Here is a 19,282-nt window from a genome sequence, read left to right as displayed (position 1 = left end):
TCCTTCTCATGATCTCCCAATGGTTCCCAAATCCTGATGAAAAGCGTGTCTTCCAGGCCCTTGTGGCATGGAAAGGAAGCCTGGAGTCCACTCAATCCTATCCCTTAAGCCTTTGCATCCTCTACAGTATCCAAGGCAGGCCCTTTGCAATTTGTTTACCAGGGACACCTTTGGTCTTGGAGCCTACATCATTGATGCTCTGTTCCTCTTTGGCCAGCTGGCTCTGAACCTGTGTCAACTTCAATTGTGTGTCTGTCCTGCCACTAGAGACCACTTTTCTTCACTCTGGACTGATGGGGTCATAGAGAATGGTTTTATTTCTTTGTTGCTATACTTCATTTTTGCGATGAAGTTAGACACCAAGAATATATACGGGAACCAAAACCTTCCCACCCTATTTCACCAAAAATGTTTTCTAGGGTGCTGTGCTCCAGTGAAGGCAGTAGGGGATGGTTCTTACGGTACATATTCTGCCAGTTGCATGATGCTAAATTCACTCTAAGAACAGAGGAAATTCCAAGTTTCCCGATGGTGACCCATTTATACATTCTGGTTTGTGGAGCTTCAGAACTGGACCATAGTCCCCCCCACACACCCATTGCAATTTTGTCTTTAAGCTACTCATGACCAACTATGGTCTAAAAATACTAAGAAGAAAATTGCATAGTTTGAGAGAGATGTGCCTAACTTTCTCATAGGTGTGTGTATACAGGGAGACAGGGGGTATATCTGGGGTCTACTACTATTTGTGATTTCTACAGAAAAGGGGTATTTTGTGAGTGGAAAAAGTAGGTACTGGTGTGACTGTACCTTACAAAGCAGTAGCCTAAAACTTTAAAAGAGTATGGTCAAGCAATGTGTGCAGGTCACGAGAGTTTGAAAATCCTAGAAACTGGAGAAATGACTTAGTCGGCAAAGTGCTTGCTGCAGAGATTCGATGACCTGAATTCAATTTCTAGTATTTACATAAAAGCCAGGAGCGTTACACAGAGACAGCGTTCACCTATCATCCCAACACTGGGGAGATGGAAACAAGATGACTCCTGGCTCACTGAACAGCCAGTCTACCCAAAACAATGAGCTCCAGGTCCAGCGAGATGCTGGAGATCAATTGAGAAAGACACCTGGCATTGGCCCCTTCTTTATTAGCCAATGCTAATAAAACATATTTGAGCACACAGAGGGGAATTCCACATCACATATGCTCACACATGCATAAACACACAAGCCATAAACACACATGCTTGCGCATGCACACACACACACACACATACACTACTGGTGCCCTACTTCAGTTCTTCAAAGATGTGTCCACTGTCCACTCAGGAAAAGAGGTGCTGAGAGCAAATACCTCAGACATTTCTACTTAGGTCCTGCTTTAGGGCAAGGGATGGCGAATGGAGGAGACAGAGCCAGTAGCGCCCAGAGGAGTTCTTGGAGTTTGCTGCTGCCTTGATCATAGCAGAGTTGTCATTGCAGAACCACATCTGAAGCACAGTGGGACATCTGTTTTAGTACATGGGACCCTCAGTTCGACATCTTCATGCTTCTCCTGCCCTGAGCTTATTTTCTCTTTGATATAGATTGGCTGGGTGGGGTAGGAGAGAACATGTTTAATTATTGTTTCATTTTATGTTTACAACAAAGCCCAGAGCTGTTTCCGTGAGCACTGAAAGTTTCCCTCATCATTTCACTGAGAGGATGCATGTGTGTGGCCCCCACGGTGCAATCTTAAGTGTGTCTGTTGGCCAGCATGCCTCCTGATCTTTAAGCCACCGCATGCCCAACTTCTCCTATCTGGAAGACTCTTTCCAGGTAAATTGCACACCCCACCCTAGAGGAAATTAATCCCTCACCCTCAACAGGCCTGACCCTGAGGCTGTGACACTGGAGCTGGCAGTAAATCACTGTTTGGCCAGTGTAGAGCTGATTGTTAGATCACAGGTAGGGCGCTGGCGGTGCCACAGGCAGTGAAAGAGCTGCCGAGCACCTCCTGAAGGAAAGGAGGCTGGGTTATAATTTGCTCTGGGACTTTAGGCAAATTTGCTTCATCTCTCCAACTGTGCTCTGTCATCTGTAAATGAAGGGGTAGGACCAGCCCCTTCCAGTTCTGATTCCAAGCCTCCATTTATGAAACAGAAACTCCGTGGTGCCCCCATGCTGGTTATGCCTCTCTCCTAGAATTCTATCTTCCCTCGTCTCTAGGATAATTTTTATGTCTGTGTTAGACAATACCTGTGCTAGACAGTGTCTCTGCTAGGACTACAGGCCTATCCTTTAGGACTACAGGCCTATCCTTTTGGAGTTAGAGGCAAAAAACAATCACTGTTCATTAGCTGAGTGATGGTAAAGCCCTTCATCACTTTCAATTCCGTCTTCTCTCCCACTGTGGCCTGACTTTAATTTCTGTTGCTTTCACCGAAAGCAACTTAGGGGAGAAAAGGTCGATTCAGCTTTCAATTCCAGATTACAGCCCATCTCTGAGGGGCAGTCAAGGCAGGAACTCAAGCAGCAGTCAGGAACTGAGAGAAATGAATCCACGCAGGCCTACTCGCTTAACTGCGTGTCTGCTCTCAGCTAGGTTTCTCCTCTCTTATATTGATCTTATACCTAGGCAAGTGCCTAGGTAATGGGGCTGCCCACAAGTCTTTGTGTCTCCGTACATAAATTAACAACACAACAACCCCCCCCCAGACCTGCCTGATCTTGATGATTCTTTATTAAAACTGTCTTCACAGACAGTTCTAGGTTGTGTTGACAGTTAAAACTCGCTAACAAACGATATCATTAATACCTATCCTGCCAGTACCACATGGGGTCGTTGTGAGGTTCAATGATACCAATAACAGGAACCTAAAAGGGTGTCTTGATGTAAGGCATCTCTGCAAAGTGCAGTTGTTGATGACGTAAGCTCCTTTTCCTATCTCAACTGTCGAACAGTCTGTGGGCCCTGAAGGCGCTCTGGGAGTGCTTGCTCAATAAATGAATAACTGAGAGAGTATGAATGGAGGGGAGATGCCAAGTGGGCAAGGAACTGAACACTCGCTCCGGAAGTACCACCTGCTATATTCTGCTGTAACCCATGAGGATTTAGAATTTGGCATGCTTAAAAGGGAATACCAAAGCTGACAAGACAGCCTTGTCAGGTTAAGTAAGGTGCCTGCTGCCGAATCTGGTAACTTGAGTTCAATAGCTAGGCCCTGAAGGAAAAATTGACTCCAGCAAGTTGTCCTTTGACCTCCAAACACATGCATGCAAACACTACACATGCACAATGAATAAACAGAGAGAGAGAGAGAGAGAGAGAGAGAGAGAGAGAGAGAGAGAGAGAGACAGAGAGACAGAGAGAGAGACAGAGAGAGACAGAGAGAGAGAGACAGAGAGAGACAGAGAGAGATACACACAGGAATACATTTGGTTTTTCAAGACAGGGTTTCTCTGTGTAACAACTCTGGCTGTACTAGAACTCATTTTGTAGACCAGGCTGGCTTTAGGATCCTGCCTGCCTCTGCCTCCCAAGTAGTGGGAATAAAGGTGTGTGCCAACACCACTCGGAAAATAATTTTATTTTAAAGAAGGGAAAAACAGTTGTTTGAGCACAGGGGCTGTGTATGCAGGTGACAGTGAGGAGGGACCAGGAGCTGCGATCCCCATTTTTGCCTGCCCAGCCTTGTAAAGCTGCTGAGAGTTTTCTTTGGTGCCCTAGCTGCACTCTTCCATTGGGTTCTCAGCGTCTCTATAATACAGAATGGTCATTCTCCAGTGATTTGAGAGGAGAAGCAGCAGAGATTGTCAGGCTGGCACCAGAGAGAGCCTTCTCCTGGGATCTCGGTCCTTAGCGTCACCCCAGAACACCCGGGAAGATGCTCTGCATCGTTGCCAACGATTCTCCTACTCTAGGCTGGCAGTGTAGGCTGGTACATGATGCCAGCCCACCCTCAGCAGACATATGACTCCATCAGCGTTTTCCGGGTGCTCTTTTGATGATCGCAGCTAGGACTGAAAGTATGTGACTGAGGCCAATGGAGACACAGAACAGAGGGAGGGGGCAAACCCAGCCACCTAACATGCCAGTGCCAGAGCTGGCATTCCAACCTGGGTGTCAGGATTCAGTACGGGGCATCTTCTATTGGGCTAGACACTCAAGGAACCATCTCTTCCATTTTCAGTTCCTTCCGTCTTAGTGAGCTGACCATGCAAGCCACAGTGGGCCCCTCCCACCAGTGGCTCACTCCACCATGGATGGGCTGGGTGATTCCTTGAGATACTAGATTCTTCTGGCCACTCCCATTTCTTTCATCTTCCCTAATCCTGAGTATGGACCACAGAACCACCACCCACTCTGCTTACCTCAGACATGCAGTCAGTTGTGGCTGGTTCCTAATGGGCCCAAGAGCCTAATTATAGCCTGTGGCTTCCTGAATAATGACGGGCCTCCCTGGGGCTCCTCACCTCAGCCACCAGGTGTTTGCTTCTTGGCTGCTCAGAGCGGTTCTGCGCTCTCCTCTCCTTTGCCCCGTGCTCTGCCCACACCAGAGTCCCATCACTACTGACAGGTCATTAGAGCCTTGGGTTCAGCCTTGAGTCATCTTCCTTCCCCTGCCTCAAAATTCTTGTGATTATCTGAGCACCTATGAAAGGAACCTTTCCAAGCTCCCGTCCATGTGTTTTGTTTTGTTTTCATGGAAGTTCCAAGGATGGGATCCAGAACCTTGTACATGCTAAGCAAGTGCTCTTTCTTGAGACAAGCTCTTACTATCTCACTAGCCAGACTCTATGTAGCCCGGGATGGCCCCGAACTCCTCCTCCCCTGTCTTTGCTCAGATGGTAGCTGACTCTCCTTACTCTTTAAGGAGCCCTCGGCGCTCTTCAGAGAAGGATTCTAGAGCCCCCACCCCCTTCAGATGGCTCCAGACTGGATGAAAGAGGCCCAGAAATCCCTTTTAGGGGGTGCTGAGGGCAGCAGTGGTAGCTGTGTGGGGAAGCCTGGAAAAGAAGCCCATTGCTTGCTCTCCCCAGGCCCCTGCTGCTGCAGACTCATCCGGGTTCCCCGGGATAAAACAGCGGTGGTGGTCACGAGAGCATGCATAGAGAAAGAGGTGGACTTTCTCTCCTAGATTATGCTTGCATTCATTCTTGGTACAGAGGAATGGGTGGTGTGACTAAGGCTGAGGCTGCTGCCCAGTTGTCCACCCCAAGCATGATGGGCACACAGTCCTCCCTTGGGGAAAGACGACTTGGATAGGCCCTAGGAAGATGCCCAGGGAATGAGCAGCATTGCAGGGGGGCGGGCAGCCTTTTGTCTCTGCGCTTTCTCCTTTGCTACTGACAGGGAGAGCCTAGATACCCTCACAGTGGCTGTTGGGCTCCTCTGGGTCGAGGAGGAGAGGCCCTTTCCAGGAGACAGTGGCACTGTACAATATGGGCCCCAGTGAGAAGATGAGGTATATCAGATGGCCTGGGGGCAGGGTATAGCACACTCATTATGAGATCCTCAGACTGAACGCAGGGTGCAGTCTCTTCCACCCAAAGTCAAAAAGAGTGGAGAACAAGGGGACTTGGGGAAGTCTCTGGGGCAGCCTGTTCCCATGACAGGAAGAGGACGAATCCAAAGGAACTTCCAAGAAGGAGCAGGGACAGAGGCATGGCATAAATGCCCACCCAGTAATAGGGCTGAGGTGGGGACAAGGCACTGTAGAGCCACGGGGCGTCTGACTTTCAGTTGTTCACGGTTATATTAAGAACAGCTTAAGCTGTATGTGTTGAATTAACTCAGTCGTATGCACGGATGGTATTTAGTACTACTCTCCTTCGAACTCTGAGTTTTGGAATGGGGAAGGGTTGCCCAGCATTGCTCCATCCGCCATCCAGCCTCACAGGGCCTCTCCACTGGTGAATGGCCCTCTGCTTCTCCAAATCTCAGCTGGCCCAGATGCCAGGAGCAGAATAAGGACAGGCACTGTGATTTTGCCAGTTCCCAGACAGACCTGCCAGGCCGGGGGAGGTGGGCATCGGCTTGGGTCTGTGCTGCACCGGTAACTGTGCAATGAGGGACTCTCTGGGAATAAAAGGGCAGATCCTGTCTCCCGGTTTGTCTAATGCCAGGCTGCTACCATCACCCGCCAGCTGTCCTCAGGCCCCAACCACCCTGCTGGCATGCCGCGTGAGCTGAGGTGGAACCTCGTCCCATGGCAGGCGGTGGCAAGAGCTGACTGAAGCTTTTTATTGGCTCTAGTGGGGCTGACTGCCAGGCTCTGGTTTCCAGTTTAGGTCATAATAGATATTCACTGACCTGGCTCCCCATAGAAACACTTTGAAAAGGAGATGCAGGGAACAGGAGAGGGCAGGGGGCAAGGGGCAGCGGGTCACATCAGCTGGGATGAAGGTGATCCAGGACCACGGAGTAAGATTCTGGCAACTTCGAGAGCTCTCAGCTTTCAACACACAGCATTCTTTCCCTCAACAATCCCACTGAGGTCTGGTCTTCAAGAAGCCCTTCTAATTGTACACACACACACACACACACACACACAGAGAGAGAGAGAGAGAGAGAGAGAGAGAGAGAGAGACAGACAGACAGACAGACAGACACACACACACACAGGGGGCACACATCCTTGTGAATCCATTTGTGTCTATAGATGTGGACCTCAGGTTTTATTCCTTAGAAGACATTTTCCTTGTTTTTGTTTGTTTGTTTGTTTGTTTGAGACAAGGCCTCTCATTAGCCTGGAGTTTGACAATTAGGCTGGTCAACAAACTCAAGGAATCCACCTGTTCCCAGCCCCAGCCCCAGCCCTTAGTGCTAGGCACAGGCCACCATACCCAGCCTTTTTCACAAGTTCTGGGAATTGAACTCAGAACCTCAAAACAGCAAGCATTTTACCAACGGGACCAACCCCCAGCCTTGCAATGGGCTTTCACTTCACTCTCCAGATTTCAGTTGAAGGAGCCTGACTAGATCCCGCCTAGCTCAGAAACTCCTGACAACTGCATTGCGAAGGGGGGTGCCAGCTGAGCTCTCACAGAGAGCTGAATCAGGCTCTGGGGCTCACAGTTTCCATCACCCCGGCCCTCACCCACACAGAAGAAAACAGGTCTGCACCCAGCCTTTCTTCTCTCCACAACTGTCCTCACTTCAGGCCATAGTCTGTCACCCGTGGCCTTAAGGCATTCCGCATGCCCTGGCGGAGTGGCAGCTACTCTCTGCCACGTATCCTCAGAGTTGATAGAGACCTGAGAAGTGGTGACGCTCAGACTTACACAGACAGGTAGGGCGATGGGAAGCCACTCAACTCCTGGCATGGCTACCATGATGAAATTTATGTCTCTTTTCCATCATCAGGCCCATAATAAGGGCCCGGAGATTTAGACACGCCCTCTTCTCACAAATTCTCCTGACTGCATGCCAGGCTCTCTGCCCAGCGCTAAGATGTAAGAAATGACTTTGTTGTCTTTCTGAGGCTGGTTTATTGGAGTCCAGGAGATACACCTCCGGTGCTGGCTTTGGCTGCACTGAATTCTCTGTGTAGATTAAAGACCTGAAGCAGCAGCCTTGGGGGCTCCTAGGAGAGGTGGGAGTGGCCAGAGTGGAGAGGTTGCTCTTTCTGTAGGATGCTTCTTTCTTACTCCTTTCCTTACCTTTTCCTCTGAGTCCCCGATTCCACACCCCTGATCCTAGAGGCCCAAGAGGTCACAGGATAGGTAGGGCAGGGAGTGAAAACAGCAGTCAAAATCCCAGGAGGCATAGAAGGTCACGCTGCCCTGGGGCAGGATGGGAGCATCCCGGATTACTATGCTTCCCACCTCCCTCCTATGCGCATGCGCGCGCGCATGCGTGCGTGCGTGCGTGCTTGCTTGTGTGTGCTGGCTGTGTGTGAAGCTTCCTAAGAGCCTAGATGCCAGAACTGGGAGTGTTAGCAGTCCACCAGGCCCAGTGACACATGATGCATAGAACCTGCTGGTCCAGCCCCGACTCCGGCAACAGTAAAGCGATCACCTAAGAGCCCAGCAGTGGCAGCCCTGGGCCAAGTTCCTGTCTGAACCTCAGCTGTCCCTGTGCCCACTCTGCTTATGGAAAGCCTCATGAGTGACATGTCTCTTCTTCTATCCAAACCCTAGGTGTCCCCGGCCCTCCAGGACCAAGAGGACTCAAAGGAGATACGGGCACAAAAGGACCTCTTGGTAGCAGAGGACCGAAAGGGGATTCTGGCAGCCTGGGGCCCCCAGGACCACAGGGTCCTCAGGGGCAGCCTGGAGAGCCAGGACCTGTGGGAGAAAGAGGGCCAACTGGCCCCCGCGGCTTTCAAGGATTCAAAGGCGCAAAGGGTAGCTATGGCACTGGAGGGCCAAGGGGGCAGCCAGGCCCCAAAGGAGATGTGGGGCCCCCAGGGCCAGACGGGCCCCCAGGGTCTCCAGGACCCTCAGGGCCTCAGGGAAAACCAGGGATATCAGGAAAGACAGGCTCACCAGGCCAGCGGGGGGCCACAGGGCCTAAGGGTGAACCAGGCATCCAGGGTCCCCCTGGATTACCTGGGCCTCCAGGCCCTCCAGGGAACCAGAGCCCCTACTGAAGAAGGTCTTTGGGCCTGATGCTGCAATGCAGGTTGGGGTCAGAGAAAGCACCAGAAGGGCCTGCTATCTACAGACAATTACTGTTCTTTGGTCCTGATATGAGGGTGTCTCTTAGAACTGACTGTATAGCCTTAAGCTCCCCGATAATGACTGTACCATAGGGAAACAGCTCACTGCCCAACCCCATTTCTCTGCTGGCCAGTGGTGGGGGCGCCTACTAGGTTTCCATGGCTGGTTAGAAGGAGAGGGAAGAAGACACACAACCCCGTGACAGCCTCCTGGGGAGGTGGCTACCTGGGGAAGAATGTCTTAGACCTCTCTGATGGTAACCAGCTCAGTCTCTGCAGTGACTTAACACCCATGCTAGCCAGAAGCTTCTTTCTAGTCTTGAAAATAATCCAGGGAAACCTTTGGGGCATTATAGATGAGACTCCAGGGAGCCTCTCCCAACAGCCATGGGAACAGAGTCACGGGGAGCTGCCCTGCTCCACACAGGGCAGGAGAACTCTGACTGACTGGCATTCTCAGGCCCCGTGCTGGGGCCTCTGACAAGTTCAGAACATTCCTCTCTTCAGCCTTACCTCTGCACCTCAGGAGTGACCTGGAAAGAACCCAAGCAGGGTTTCATCGGCAGGGAGAGAGCCTGCAGGTCCCAGAACATTCTGCTTGCCTGCTGTCCAGCTCCCAGGAAGACCGCAGGGATGGAGGTAGAAGGACAAGGCAGGGATGAAGCCTCTCTGTGAAGCCATCCCTTGTTCAACCTAGGCTGCCATGCCATGTTCTCACGGGGCTTCCCTGTGGTGGCCAGGGAGGAAGAAGCTGTTGCAGGGTCCACCCCTGATAACAGGGTAGCTCTTGCCTCCTACTCTTGGCTGTCCTATCCACAGATGCACATTGACCTCACCCCACCATGACCTAAGATGACTGGAGCTCTTTCCCACGTGAGCAGCAAGCTGGACCAGGCATGGGAAGAGCGTGGACATGCACAAGGAACCTTTGACATTACTTCTCGTCTTTCATGAACTTCTCGCATACACTGGCAGAAAGGGATGCTGGGAGAGGCCTGCGTTGTCTCCAGTCACTTTCCATAAAGCTGCCCTGCTCCTTCAGACTCCAGCAGACTTAGACCGTCCTGGGCAAAGGACAGCGCTGTCTGCTCCCTTGCACAGCCTCAGAGACCTGTCTTCTTCCTGCCCAAAGCCTCTGTGCCATCTTCATCCTCAACATCAGTGTGCAACTGGCTTGCATGACCCACCTACCCCCTGCTGTATAATTGTCCTGTCTACATATGATAATATCACACGACACAGTATCACTGACCCAGTAAAGAGCTGTTTCCAGGAGGGATGTGTCTTCTAGTATTTGTACCCAGCCTGAGGAAGTAATCCCTTCTGGGATCCATGTCATACTGACCCTCAGTGGGGGAATCACTGCCAAGGGTTCTGTTGCAGAATCTGGGCACTGAGATCCTCTGGGTGTTCTAGTGGTTGGCAGAGAAACCCAAACAAGAGTCTAAGAAATTACCACCAAGGGCAAGGCCAAGCTGGAAATAGTGGGTCCCCTCTCTGTACCCGTCTCCTTTCCCTGGCCAGCATCTTCTGGTCACACAAGGTCTAACAGAACAGGACCTAAGATTGGCCACACATGGGCCTTACCCTTCAGCCGTAATTCTTAGATTCTAGGTGAAGAAAATCCTTAAAACTTGCAGCTAGACCGGAAAATAGAAAATAGAACAGGCCCAGAGTCCAGAGGGATGCCTCCTGCTTCCACTTGTCTCTAAAACAAAGAAAAAGAACAAAAAAGGAGGAAAAGACAAGGCCAGACTTTCTCCAAGGGACCTGCAAAAACAGAGATCAGGTGGTTCCCTGGGAATCAAACGGGGCCTTGCTCCACAGGGGGCTTTAAAGGGAGAGTAAATTCATTTGCTAAGTCAAATGTAACCCTGTGCAAAGCCAGGGCACTGGTTTGTTGTGGGGGTAGGCAGGAGTCAGGGGTACCCAGTAGAAGTGAAAATGTGGAAGAACCAGGATGAGACCATCATATATGAGCCTTGCTCCTCTGTGTGGCATGAGGTCCATCTTTCCCACAGCACCTGCCATGTGTGGGCTGCCAAGTTCATTGCTTAAGGATCGCGAGGGAGAGTAAGGCCTAAACCAGCCTGATCACTTTTCCTCAGGAGGGCAGACGCATCGATAGCCTTGCGTGAAACAAGGCAGGGAAGGGCGGAGGAAGATGGAGCGTGGAGGCAAGTCTCAGAGATTAGACAGGGCCCGTTCAGAAGGGTGACGCCCAGCTAGTAGCACTAGGACAACAGGAAAGACAGCCGCCAGAGTCGCCTCCCACCGCTGGACTACCGGCCAACCTCCAGAAGTCTTGAACAGCTGGTTGTCACACTACAGGTCGGGGAAGAATTGGGCCAGGCCCTGGGATGAAGAAAAGTATAAGTGAGGGTATCAGCTGGTCTCGGAACTAAATCCCAGCCAAGCTAGATCGGAGTTCAATTCCAAAGGATGCACTTGGAGGACAAAATGACAGAAAAGACACAGGGATAAAAAACCAATCCATTTGAGAACATAAGAGCCAAGCTACAAAAAGCAATCTGAGGCCTAGGGTATTAGAAACCAGCCCCTAGCAGTGTGATCTGAGGAGTCACTTGACTCAGGGCACAGGCTGAAGGCAGATGTCACTGAGCTCATACATGCAAACAGGGTCCCCTCGTGGATGGGTGCATAGGTAAGCTAGGGACTATGGAACCAGAAGTCCAGGTGACCTGTGATTATTGGGAGATGATATAAACACTGCACACCTTCCTTCAGACACCTGGCTGCTCCCTCATCTTCCCATCACTCAGTGGTCCCCAACTCCCCTCTCTGTCCCTGTCGCCTTTGCCCTGGCCAGCATCTTCTGTCCACATGAGGTCCAATAGAACAGGACTGAGATTGACCATGCGTGGGCTTTTAGCTATAATTCTTAGATTCTAGGTGAAAAAACCCATTGCTAATTCCTTGAGTCAAGAGTTTACCTGACACAGGGAGCTATAACAGCAGACAGAAAGGGGGGCGGGGGGAGTAGGGACAGGTGACGACATGATTCATCCGAGTTAGAGGAACTATAGGCAAGTCAGCAGCGAAAGTTAGTGGGACCGTGTTGTATGGCTTTTTCTGAGAAGCCCAGATAGAGCAACCACAGAACAAAGAAACAGCTCCATCCGAGTCCAGCTTGGAGAATCAGTGAGTCTAATTAAAATCACTTACAGGAGCATGGGCAACTTACAGGGAGAGACACCACCAAAGACACACGCTCTCTCTCCAGCAACTGTTATCTGCTTCCATATCCTGCAGGAAGGACTATGACCCTCATGAACCTTGTGAGTCCTCCTGTCCTTCCATTCCATAAGAGAATCTTAGGTGGCCCCAATCTCGTAAAAGGCGCTTGAGTGTTCGCAGCTGCTCTGATTACAAGGTGGCAACAGTCAGGTTGCGCCAGAGCCCAGGGTTCCACACCAGACGGCGGTAATAATGAAAGCGAACACAACAGTACAGTCGGGCAGAACCTACATACCATCCTGGGCACTTCACAGATAGTAACTCAGTCTTTTCCATCTATAACATATTACGTGCAATCTCTGTCTCACTGTTGAGGGGACTGAGTTTTGGAGCAAAGCATTGACTACTGTTGACAGACATAATGAGATTTTTTAGACACATCCATGTTGAGACAGCCTTGGACAAACTGTTTAACTGCTCTCTAGTTCCCATGAAATTCCTGGGTAGTTCTTCTGGCTAGTTACCCAGGGTGTTGGTCTGCTCAGCTGTCATTAGAAAACACGCCAGATTGCACGCTTTCAGCAACAGAAATTTCTTCTCTCGTGGTTCAAGAAGCCGGGAAGGTTAAACTCGAGGTGTCCTCTCTTCCAGGTTTGCAGAGAGCCCCCTCAACACCGCCCCCCGTGGTAGACAAAGACTTTTGCAGACACAGTCTCAAGCCCAACCCTTCGGCTTCGTTTCTGTTTATGACTTCGTGAAGTTCATGGCTCCAGACAGTCACACTGAGATGACGGCCGCATAAGTCAGTCAGTCCAGGTACCCAGCAGCAGCCAGGCTCCCATAGACATCAGCCTCCATCCCAAGGTGACCATTACACAGAGTCTAAGCTTCTTTGGCCTCACTGACACTCACCACTCCGCTGCAAATGAACAGCCAGAACAGGAAGCCCGCACACTCCTTACATTGTGAGAGCCAGGCCCAACCCTTCTGCCCGTTCTTTCTCTCACCCTCGTCCCTCTGTCCCATGTCATCACAGAGTCCTTTAGATGATCTGAATTTTTTTCTCAATTCTATTGAAATTCCAAAGAATTCACTGGGACTTTGGGAGTGGGCAGCTGGAAACATAGAGCGTGAAATAAGTGGTTATGACTCAACATGAGGTCTTGTCTGAGAGAGGGAATGGGGTGAGCTACCTGACAGGGTCCCTCAGTGGACACGGAGCTGGAACGGTTCATGCTCCAGCACTGCTGGACTCTTCTTCCTTGGGGGGCTGTAGACCCAGAACTGACCTCCAAGACCCTCAGATTCTTCTTTGTGAACACAAAGAGTGAATGGTCCTGACCGCCCTGGGCCTGGGGATTCACATTTATCTACCCTAACCAAGCTATTTTTCTCTTGCTCTGTTCAATTGCTTCATTGGATCTCTCTAGAACCAAGAAAATTAAGTCTGAATATTCATGGAAAGGTGATAGCCCGTGAGATTTCAACTACTAGGTTCAAAGCACAGGCTTTGCTGTTGGTGTGACCTTAATTCCATGTTTACGAAACCCTGAAATTATTCCTGGGCTTCCCAAGGAGAGCGCAGGGCTTCCTAGAAGCCACAGACCTGAGCTGCCTCCATACCTCTGAAAACTCCAGGCTTGCTTTCTGGTATCACCCTGGCAACCACTCCCTTCTTCCTGCAGAACAGGACAGGGCTGGGCAAACCTTCCCTTCCCCCAGCTCTTCTCCCCAGGCCAGGGCTGAGCTGGCAACCTCAGCAGCATCAACCCTGGGTACACCTGTCAAAACAGAACCACTGGAGAGTCGAGCAAGAGCTGAAAAACACAATCTGACCACACCAAACTTTCCACCAGGGCTGGGCTGCCAAGGGCTGGCTTTTCCCGAAAGCCTTGCCCCCGCGGGTGACTGAGCAGTCTTCGTGAGGACTACTTGACTGTGGAAGCATAGGCCACTTGGTTTTCTGGCCTTCACCTTCCACTCCACTTGTTTTCTTTTCAATTTCTAAGGGCAAGAGTCGTGCTTGATGGGTCAGGGGACATCCAGAGGCTCAGTCAATGCTTCCTAGTGGGAACCACCCACCTTGGTACAACCACCCAGAGGCCCATAAAAACGCACACCGTGTGCTTGCCCCCGAAACCCACTGGTGCAGAACTGTGGAGGTGGATGGGAAACTGGAGTAGGAGTATGAGGAATGGGGGGTGACGTGCACTACAGATCAAGAGCCCGGGAACGAAGACACCTCATAAATTTGAGATCCACGGGAGCAGGTGATAAAGAAAGGAACACAGTGTTTTCCCCTTTCTCTTTATTGTCTCATTTCATTTTCATGAGCACAGTACACTGGCATGTAACAGGCCAGAAAACAGAGGCTCAGAAAAGATGAGTATCATGTATAGTCTAAAGACGGTAAATGGGGGCTGGCTAAGAGCACATACTGTTCTTGTAGAAGGCGTCCAGTTCCCAGCACCCATGTTGGGAGCTCCAGCTCCAGGTGTTCTGACACCCTCATCTGACCTCCATAGGCACCTACCCTTATGTGTACAAATTCCCACACAGGCATGTACACATAACTCTTAAATAAGTAAATAAATATATTAAGTGGCTTTAAAAAGATGCTCAATCAGATAGCGTGGAGATTTTACTGATACCTTGGTTTTACTGAATTGTCTCTTCCAGAATGGTAGGGCTGGGGAGTCAGTGAGCTCTGTATTTCAGAGAAGAGATTAACTCCACAGAAAGGGGATTCCTCCAGATCTCAGAGTAAGCTAGTAATGAGGCCCCAAATAAAATACTGCCGGCCTCTCCGATTTTAACTGCTTTGTACTAAATATCAAGAGCAAGGGGCTTGCAGGAGCTCAACACAGAGGGTGCATCCTACCATGAGAGCTGGAAGACCTCTCAAAGGAAGTTATGTGCCCACCTCCAGGGGAACCATCCCTCAACTTCACCAAAAGGGAGACCCAGCTCCATCCTTGAGAAACTTGTATTAAACACTGGAATTTATTCATATAGCATCTCCTCAATTCCACGCCATCCTTTTATAAGATCAGGTCATTTGAAGAGCACAGACTGAAGCCATCTCTATTGATTCTGGTGGGAAACAGGGGGAGAATTTCCATGTGATGGTTTTACAAACACATATAACCTATGACTCGTTCTTTAGAAGAGATTCCAGATCGTCCCCATCCCCCAGAGAAGCCTGTCCTATCCTCACGGTGTAAGCCAGAACTGACTTGCTCCCCGTCATCCATCACCACCCTTACTCAGAGAGCTCTCTTCTTCTAGACAGAAACTTTTCAACCTCTAACAGGGAGGGTGAGGGCTCCAATGAATGTGTTCGCACATCCATCAAATGGTCAGCTGCCAGCAGCCACTACATTTGCAGTTGAGAGGCAACACCAGGTCCATTTCATCCTCTTGCCCAAAGCGTCTTCTCAAACCTCTGTACAGAGCGGTTCTATGACCCTTTAATACAGTTCCTCTTGCTCTGGTGACCCTTAACCACAAAATTATTTTCATTGCTTCTTAATAACTGCAATGTTGTTACTGTTATGAATCATAACGTAAATACTTGAACTGCAGGACCTCTGATATGCACGCCACCCCTCACCACCCCCACTCTGCAAAGGGATCTCAACCCACAGGCTGAGAACCACTGCCCTGCAAAGAGCACCGGTCTCATGGGTGAAAGAAACAGAAGCCAGGCATTGGGGCTGCCGTGCAGCTGGAATTGGGCACCGAGCAGGAAGAATCTGCCCAGAGCTCTCTGTGAGCACAGACTGAGAGATCTGCAAAGCACAGACTGAGAGAGCTCCGAGCTGATGGACACACTGGGCGGCCGCAGTAGTGAGGTGCTTTGGCAATCTGATCCACTCAGCTTTGTCAATCACACCAAGCCTTCAGCTGAGAGAGGAGAAAAGCTAAAACTTAAATCCATAGCAGGCAACTCACGACCACCAGCAGCTCCAGTTCCAGGGGATCGGACACCTTCTTCTGGCCTCCTTGGGCCCCTTCTTATATGCGCTCACACAAATATGTAGACCCAGTCACACATACACATAAACATTAAGTAAAATATGTAACTATCTCTTGCAAAGCAGCAACAGGAAGATAACGGGCAGCAGTAATGTGTGAAGTGCTCAGATATATTACACTAAGAACACTGTAATATGAGAAAAGATGGCCAAGGGAAATGCAAATGAAAACCACTACACTAAGGCTAGAAAAGTTAAAACTGGCGTCACCATAGCAACCGCTAGCAGACACACAGCAACGAGATGCTCACGCACTGCTAGTAGGTTTGTAAAATTATACAAGCACTTTGAAAACAGTTGATAGCTTTTTAAGTTAGGCATGGGGGCTCAAGAGATGGTCCACTGGTTAAGAGCACTTGCTGCTCTGACAGAGGACCTATGTTCAGTTCCCAGAACCCACAGGGTGGCTCACAACCACCTGTAACTCCAGTTCCAGATGATCCAATGCCCCTTCTGACTTCCACTGGCACCAGGCATGTATGTACACGGTGCCGATGTATACATATAAACAAAGCACTCATACATACAATAAAAGTACACTTTAAAATTGTTTCACAAGCTAAACATACCCCTCTTGTATGCTTTAATCATTCCCATCTTAGAAATTTATCCAAGAAAATAAAATCACGTACCCCAAATGCTTGTACAAATATTTTGCAGAGAAGGCTTATGCATAAAAGTCAAAACTAAAAACAAACCAAAAGCCCATCATCAGATGAATGAAAAGACAAGTTGTGACGTATTTGTGCAAAGGAATGACAGTCAGCAAGGAGAGAAACAGGCACCACTGAACACAAACGAGAGGATTAAACTAAAATAAAATGTTCAAAAGACAGTATATAGTGTGTGATTCCCTAGCGTGAAATCCTACACTGAAGAGCAATACACAGAGGAAGAAATGAAGTTGGTGGGGATTTACTTGGCCTCACAGGGGTACATGGTGACTGGAATGTCCTTCATCCTGATTGGGGTGATGGTTTTATATTTGTCATGACAAACCAATCATACTTTTAATGGGTGCACTTTATTGTAGGTAAATTAAACGACATATAATTGATTTTTTTAAATACAACTAGCATAGTCTCTAGGGTTATAAAACTTCAAAGGTCTTAAAAGGTCACATGCTGGTAAGGATTTTCTGGTGGGAGCAGAAATTAGAAAAACCTCTTTGGGAAAAAAAATGGTTTCTTATACACACCTATGACTCCTAAATATTTTCTCATTTCCACCCCTATGCATTTGCCTGAAAGAAATAGGAACAAGTACTACAAAAAGATTTTCATAAAAACATTTGCAGCAGTTTTCATCATAACCGAAAAAGTAAAGAGCAAATCTAGAAAGAATCTACATATGCATCCATGGGAGAAATTTGTGTTATTTATGTGTCACGGAGCACCAGAAGAAGGGGAAAGAAGAAGGGGTCTAGGGGGAGGGAAAAGAGAAGAGGCAAGAGAACAAAAAGAAAGAGAGGTATAAGAACAGAACAGAAGCAACAACATGAACAAAACAAACAGCCAAGCAAAACAGTGAGCTTTTAAAAAAAAAGTCACCAAGACTACATGCATGTAACATGGTTCCACTGTGTTACATTTAGAGAAGGCAGAGACGCAATGTGGAAGTCAGAGTCGTCACTGCGTGTGGGTTTGCTGGAGACAGCAAGGATGAGAAGGAACGCTGTGATGCTGGAGGTCTAGTTTACACAGGTGTGTGCTGGTAGAACCTGCCCAAGTAGACCCGTGGTCTGTGCATTCCACAGAGTACAAGTTAACACTCAAAAAAAAAAAAGACAATTCTTCCCAAAAAGAAATTATACTAGGAATTAGATTAAATAAACATAGACTATATTTTCAGACTGTTTTATAATCAGGAGACTATGCCAGAAGTTTAGGAAAGCAACTAAATTAAGACTTAAAGATAAAATGAGCAGCCATGAGAGATTATTTTAGATGAAGAAGAAAGTTAGGATGCCTGCTAAAGAAGAATAGAAAAAGTAAACCAGAACATGGTAAATTCAAAAGAAAGAGCTAATAAAAATCAAAGATTAAAAATGTAAAAGAGAAAGCCTGGGGTTTATTTTTGAGACAGTTTTCCTGTATTCCAGGTTGGCCTTGAGCTCTCTTCATAGCGGAGGGTGGTCTCTGACTGTGATCCTCCTGCCTCCGTGTCTTGAGTGCCGAGATCATAAACATGTGTCATCATACCTAGTTCATAAGAAGAAAATTTGGAGTAGAGAGAGTCAACAAAGTCAAAGACTATAAAACTGGGATACCCTAGGCCAGTGGTTCTCAACCTTTCTGATGCTGCGACCCTTTTACACAGTTCCTCATGCTCTGATGACCCCCAGCCATAAAATTATTTTCATTGCTACTTCATAACTGTAATATTGCTACTGCTATGAATCATAATGTAAATATCTGTGTTTCCCTATGGTCTTAGGTGACCCCTGTGAAAGGGTCATTCGACCCTCAAAGGAGTAGTAACCCACCAGTGAGAACTGCTGATCTAAGGCAATGTTGACCAGTGCCTAAATCACTGAAGTACATGAAGGCATAAATAAAGAAGGTTAGCATGGGAAAGGCAGAATTAGGAGGAATTATGAAAATCCAATGCCAATAACTTTGAACACTCAGATGGAATAAACAAATTTGTAGGAAAATATAACTCACCAAGTATACTCAAGAAGTAAAAAAAAAAAAATCCTAAAAGGTCTGAAACCACGTAAGTGATTTAAAATGCTCCCACAAGAAAAACAGCAGGTCTGTGGAGAAAGACATACAGGCAAACCCTATCCAAACACTCAAAGACAATGTTCCAATCCAACACAAACTCTCCCAAAAAACAGGAAAAGTTGGGCACAGTTTTCTGGCTTATTCTATAAGGATGGAAATTTTTTTTTCCAAAATCAGAAAATAAAATAGATAGATACAAAAACAAGCAAGTTAAGGACCTGGAAACTATTTTTACAAAATTTTGTTGAACTGAGAATAAATGCATTCAGCATAATACTTAGTATCTACCAAAAAACAAAACAAAACAGAAAACCCACAACAAGGATCTTTCCTAAAGACGAAAAGAGAAAAGTGTTGATTTAAATGAGCCAGTCATTGGGCATTTCCTTATAGGACACCATAGCGAACTTGTCACTGAGAAGGCAACTTGCCAAAACAAGGAAGAAGAGAAAAAACAAACCCAGAATATAAAGGAACATCTATACCACCCTCCAGTTATAACCAGCATCCGAAAAGAGAAGTATCCACTCAGGACCCCTAAGACTAAGTTCTCAGCACAAAGGAGATTTATTTGCCCCAGGGGAGCAAAGGGCAGGAAATAAGGAATAAAGACAGGAGATAAAGGAAGAGGGAGAAGAGGAAGGGAACAAGGGAGAGGGGGAAGGGGTATCTGTCC

At 48.3% G+C, this 19,282-nt stretch overlaps 1 protein-coding gene across 1 annotated transcript in view; it reads left to right on the top strand.

The window, feature by feature from the left end:
• The window catches only part of Scara3 (scavenger receptor class A member 3), a 31,847-nt gene extending 21,930 nt beyond the window's left edge, over positions 1-9,917 (top strand). Inside the window, exon 6 of the mRNA XM_075949630.1 lies at positions 8,122-9,917. Coding sequence (XP_075805745.1) covers positions 8,122-8,573 — 452 coding nt within the window. The 3' untranslated portion in view covers positions 8,574-9,917. The remainder of the gene's footprint in view (positions 1-8,121) is intronic.
• Positions 9,918-19,282: the final 9,365 nt, after the last annotated feature.

The sequence above is a fragment of the Microtus pennsylvanicus genome, chromosome 15 (genome assembly GCF_037038515.1).
Source record: "Microtus pennsylvanicus isolate mMicPen1 chromosome 15, mMicPen1.hap1, whole genome shotgun sequence".
Lineage (NCBI taxonomy): Eukaryota > Metazoa > Chordata > Mammalia > Rodentia > Cricetidae > Microtus > Microtus pennsylvanicus.
The sequence above is the reverse complement of the archived record's forward strand: the minus strand, read 5'-3'. Positions and strand labels throughout refer to the sequence as shown.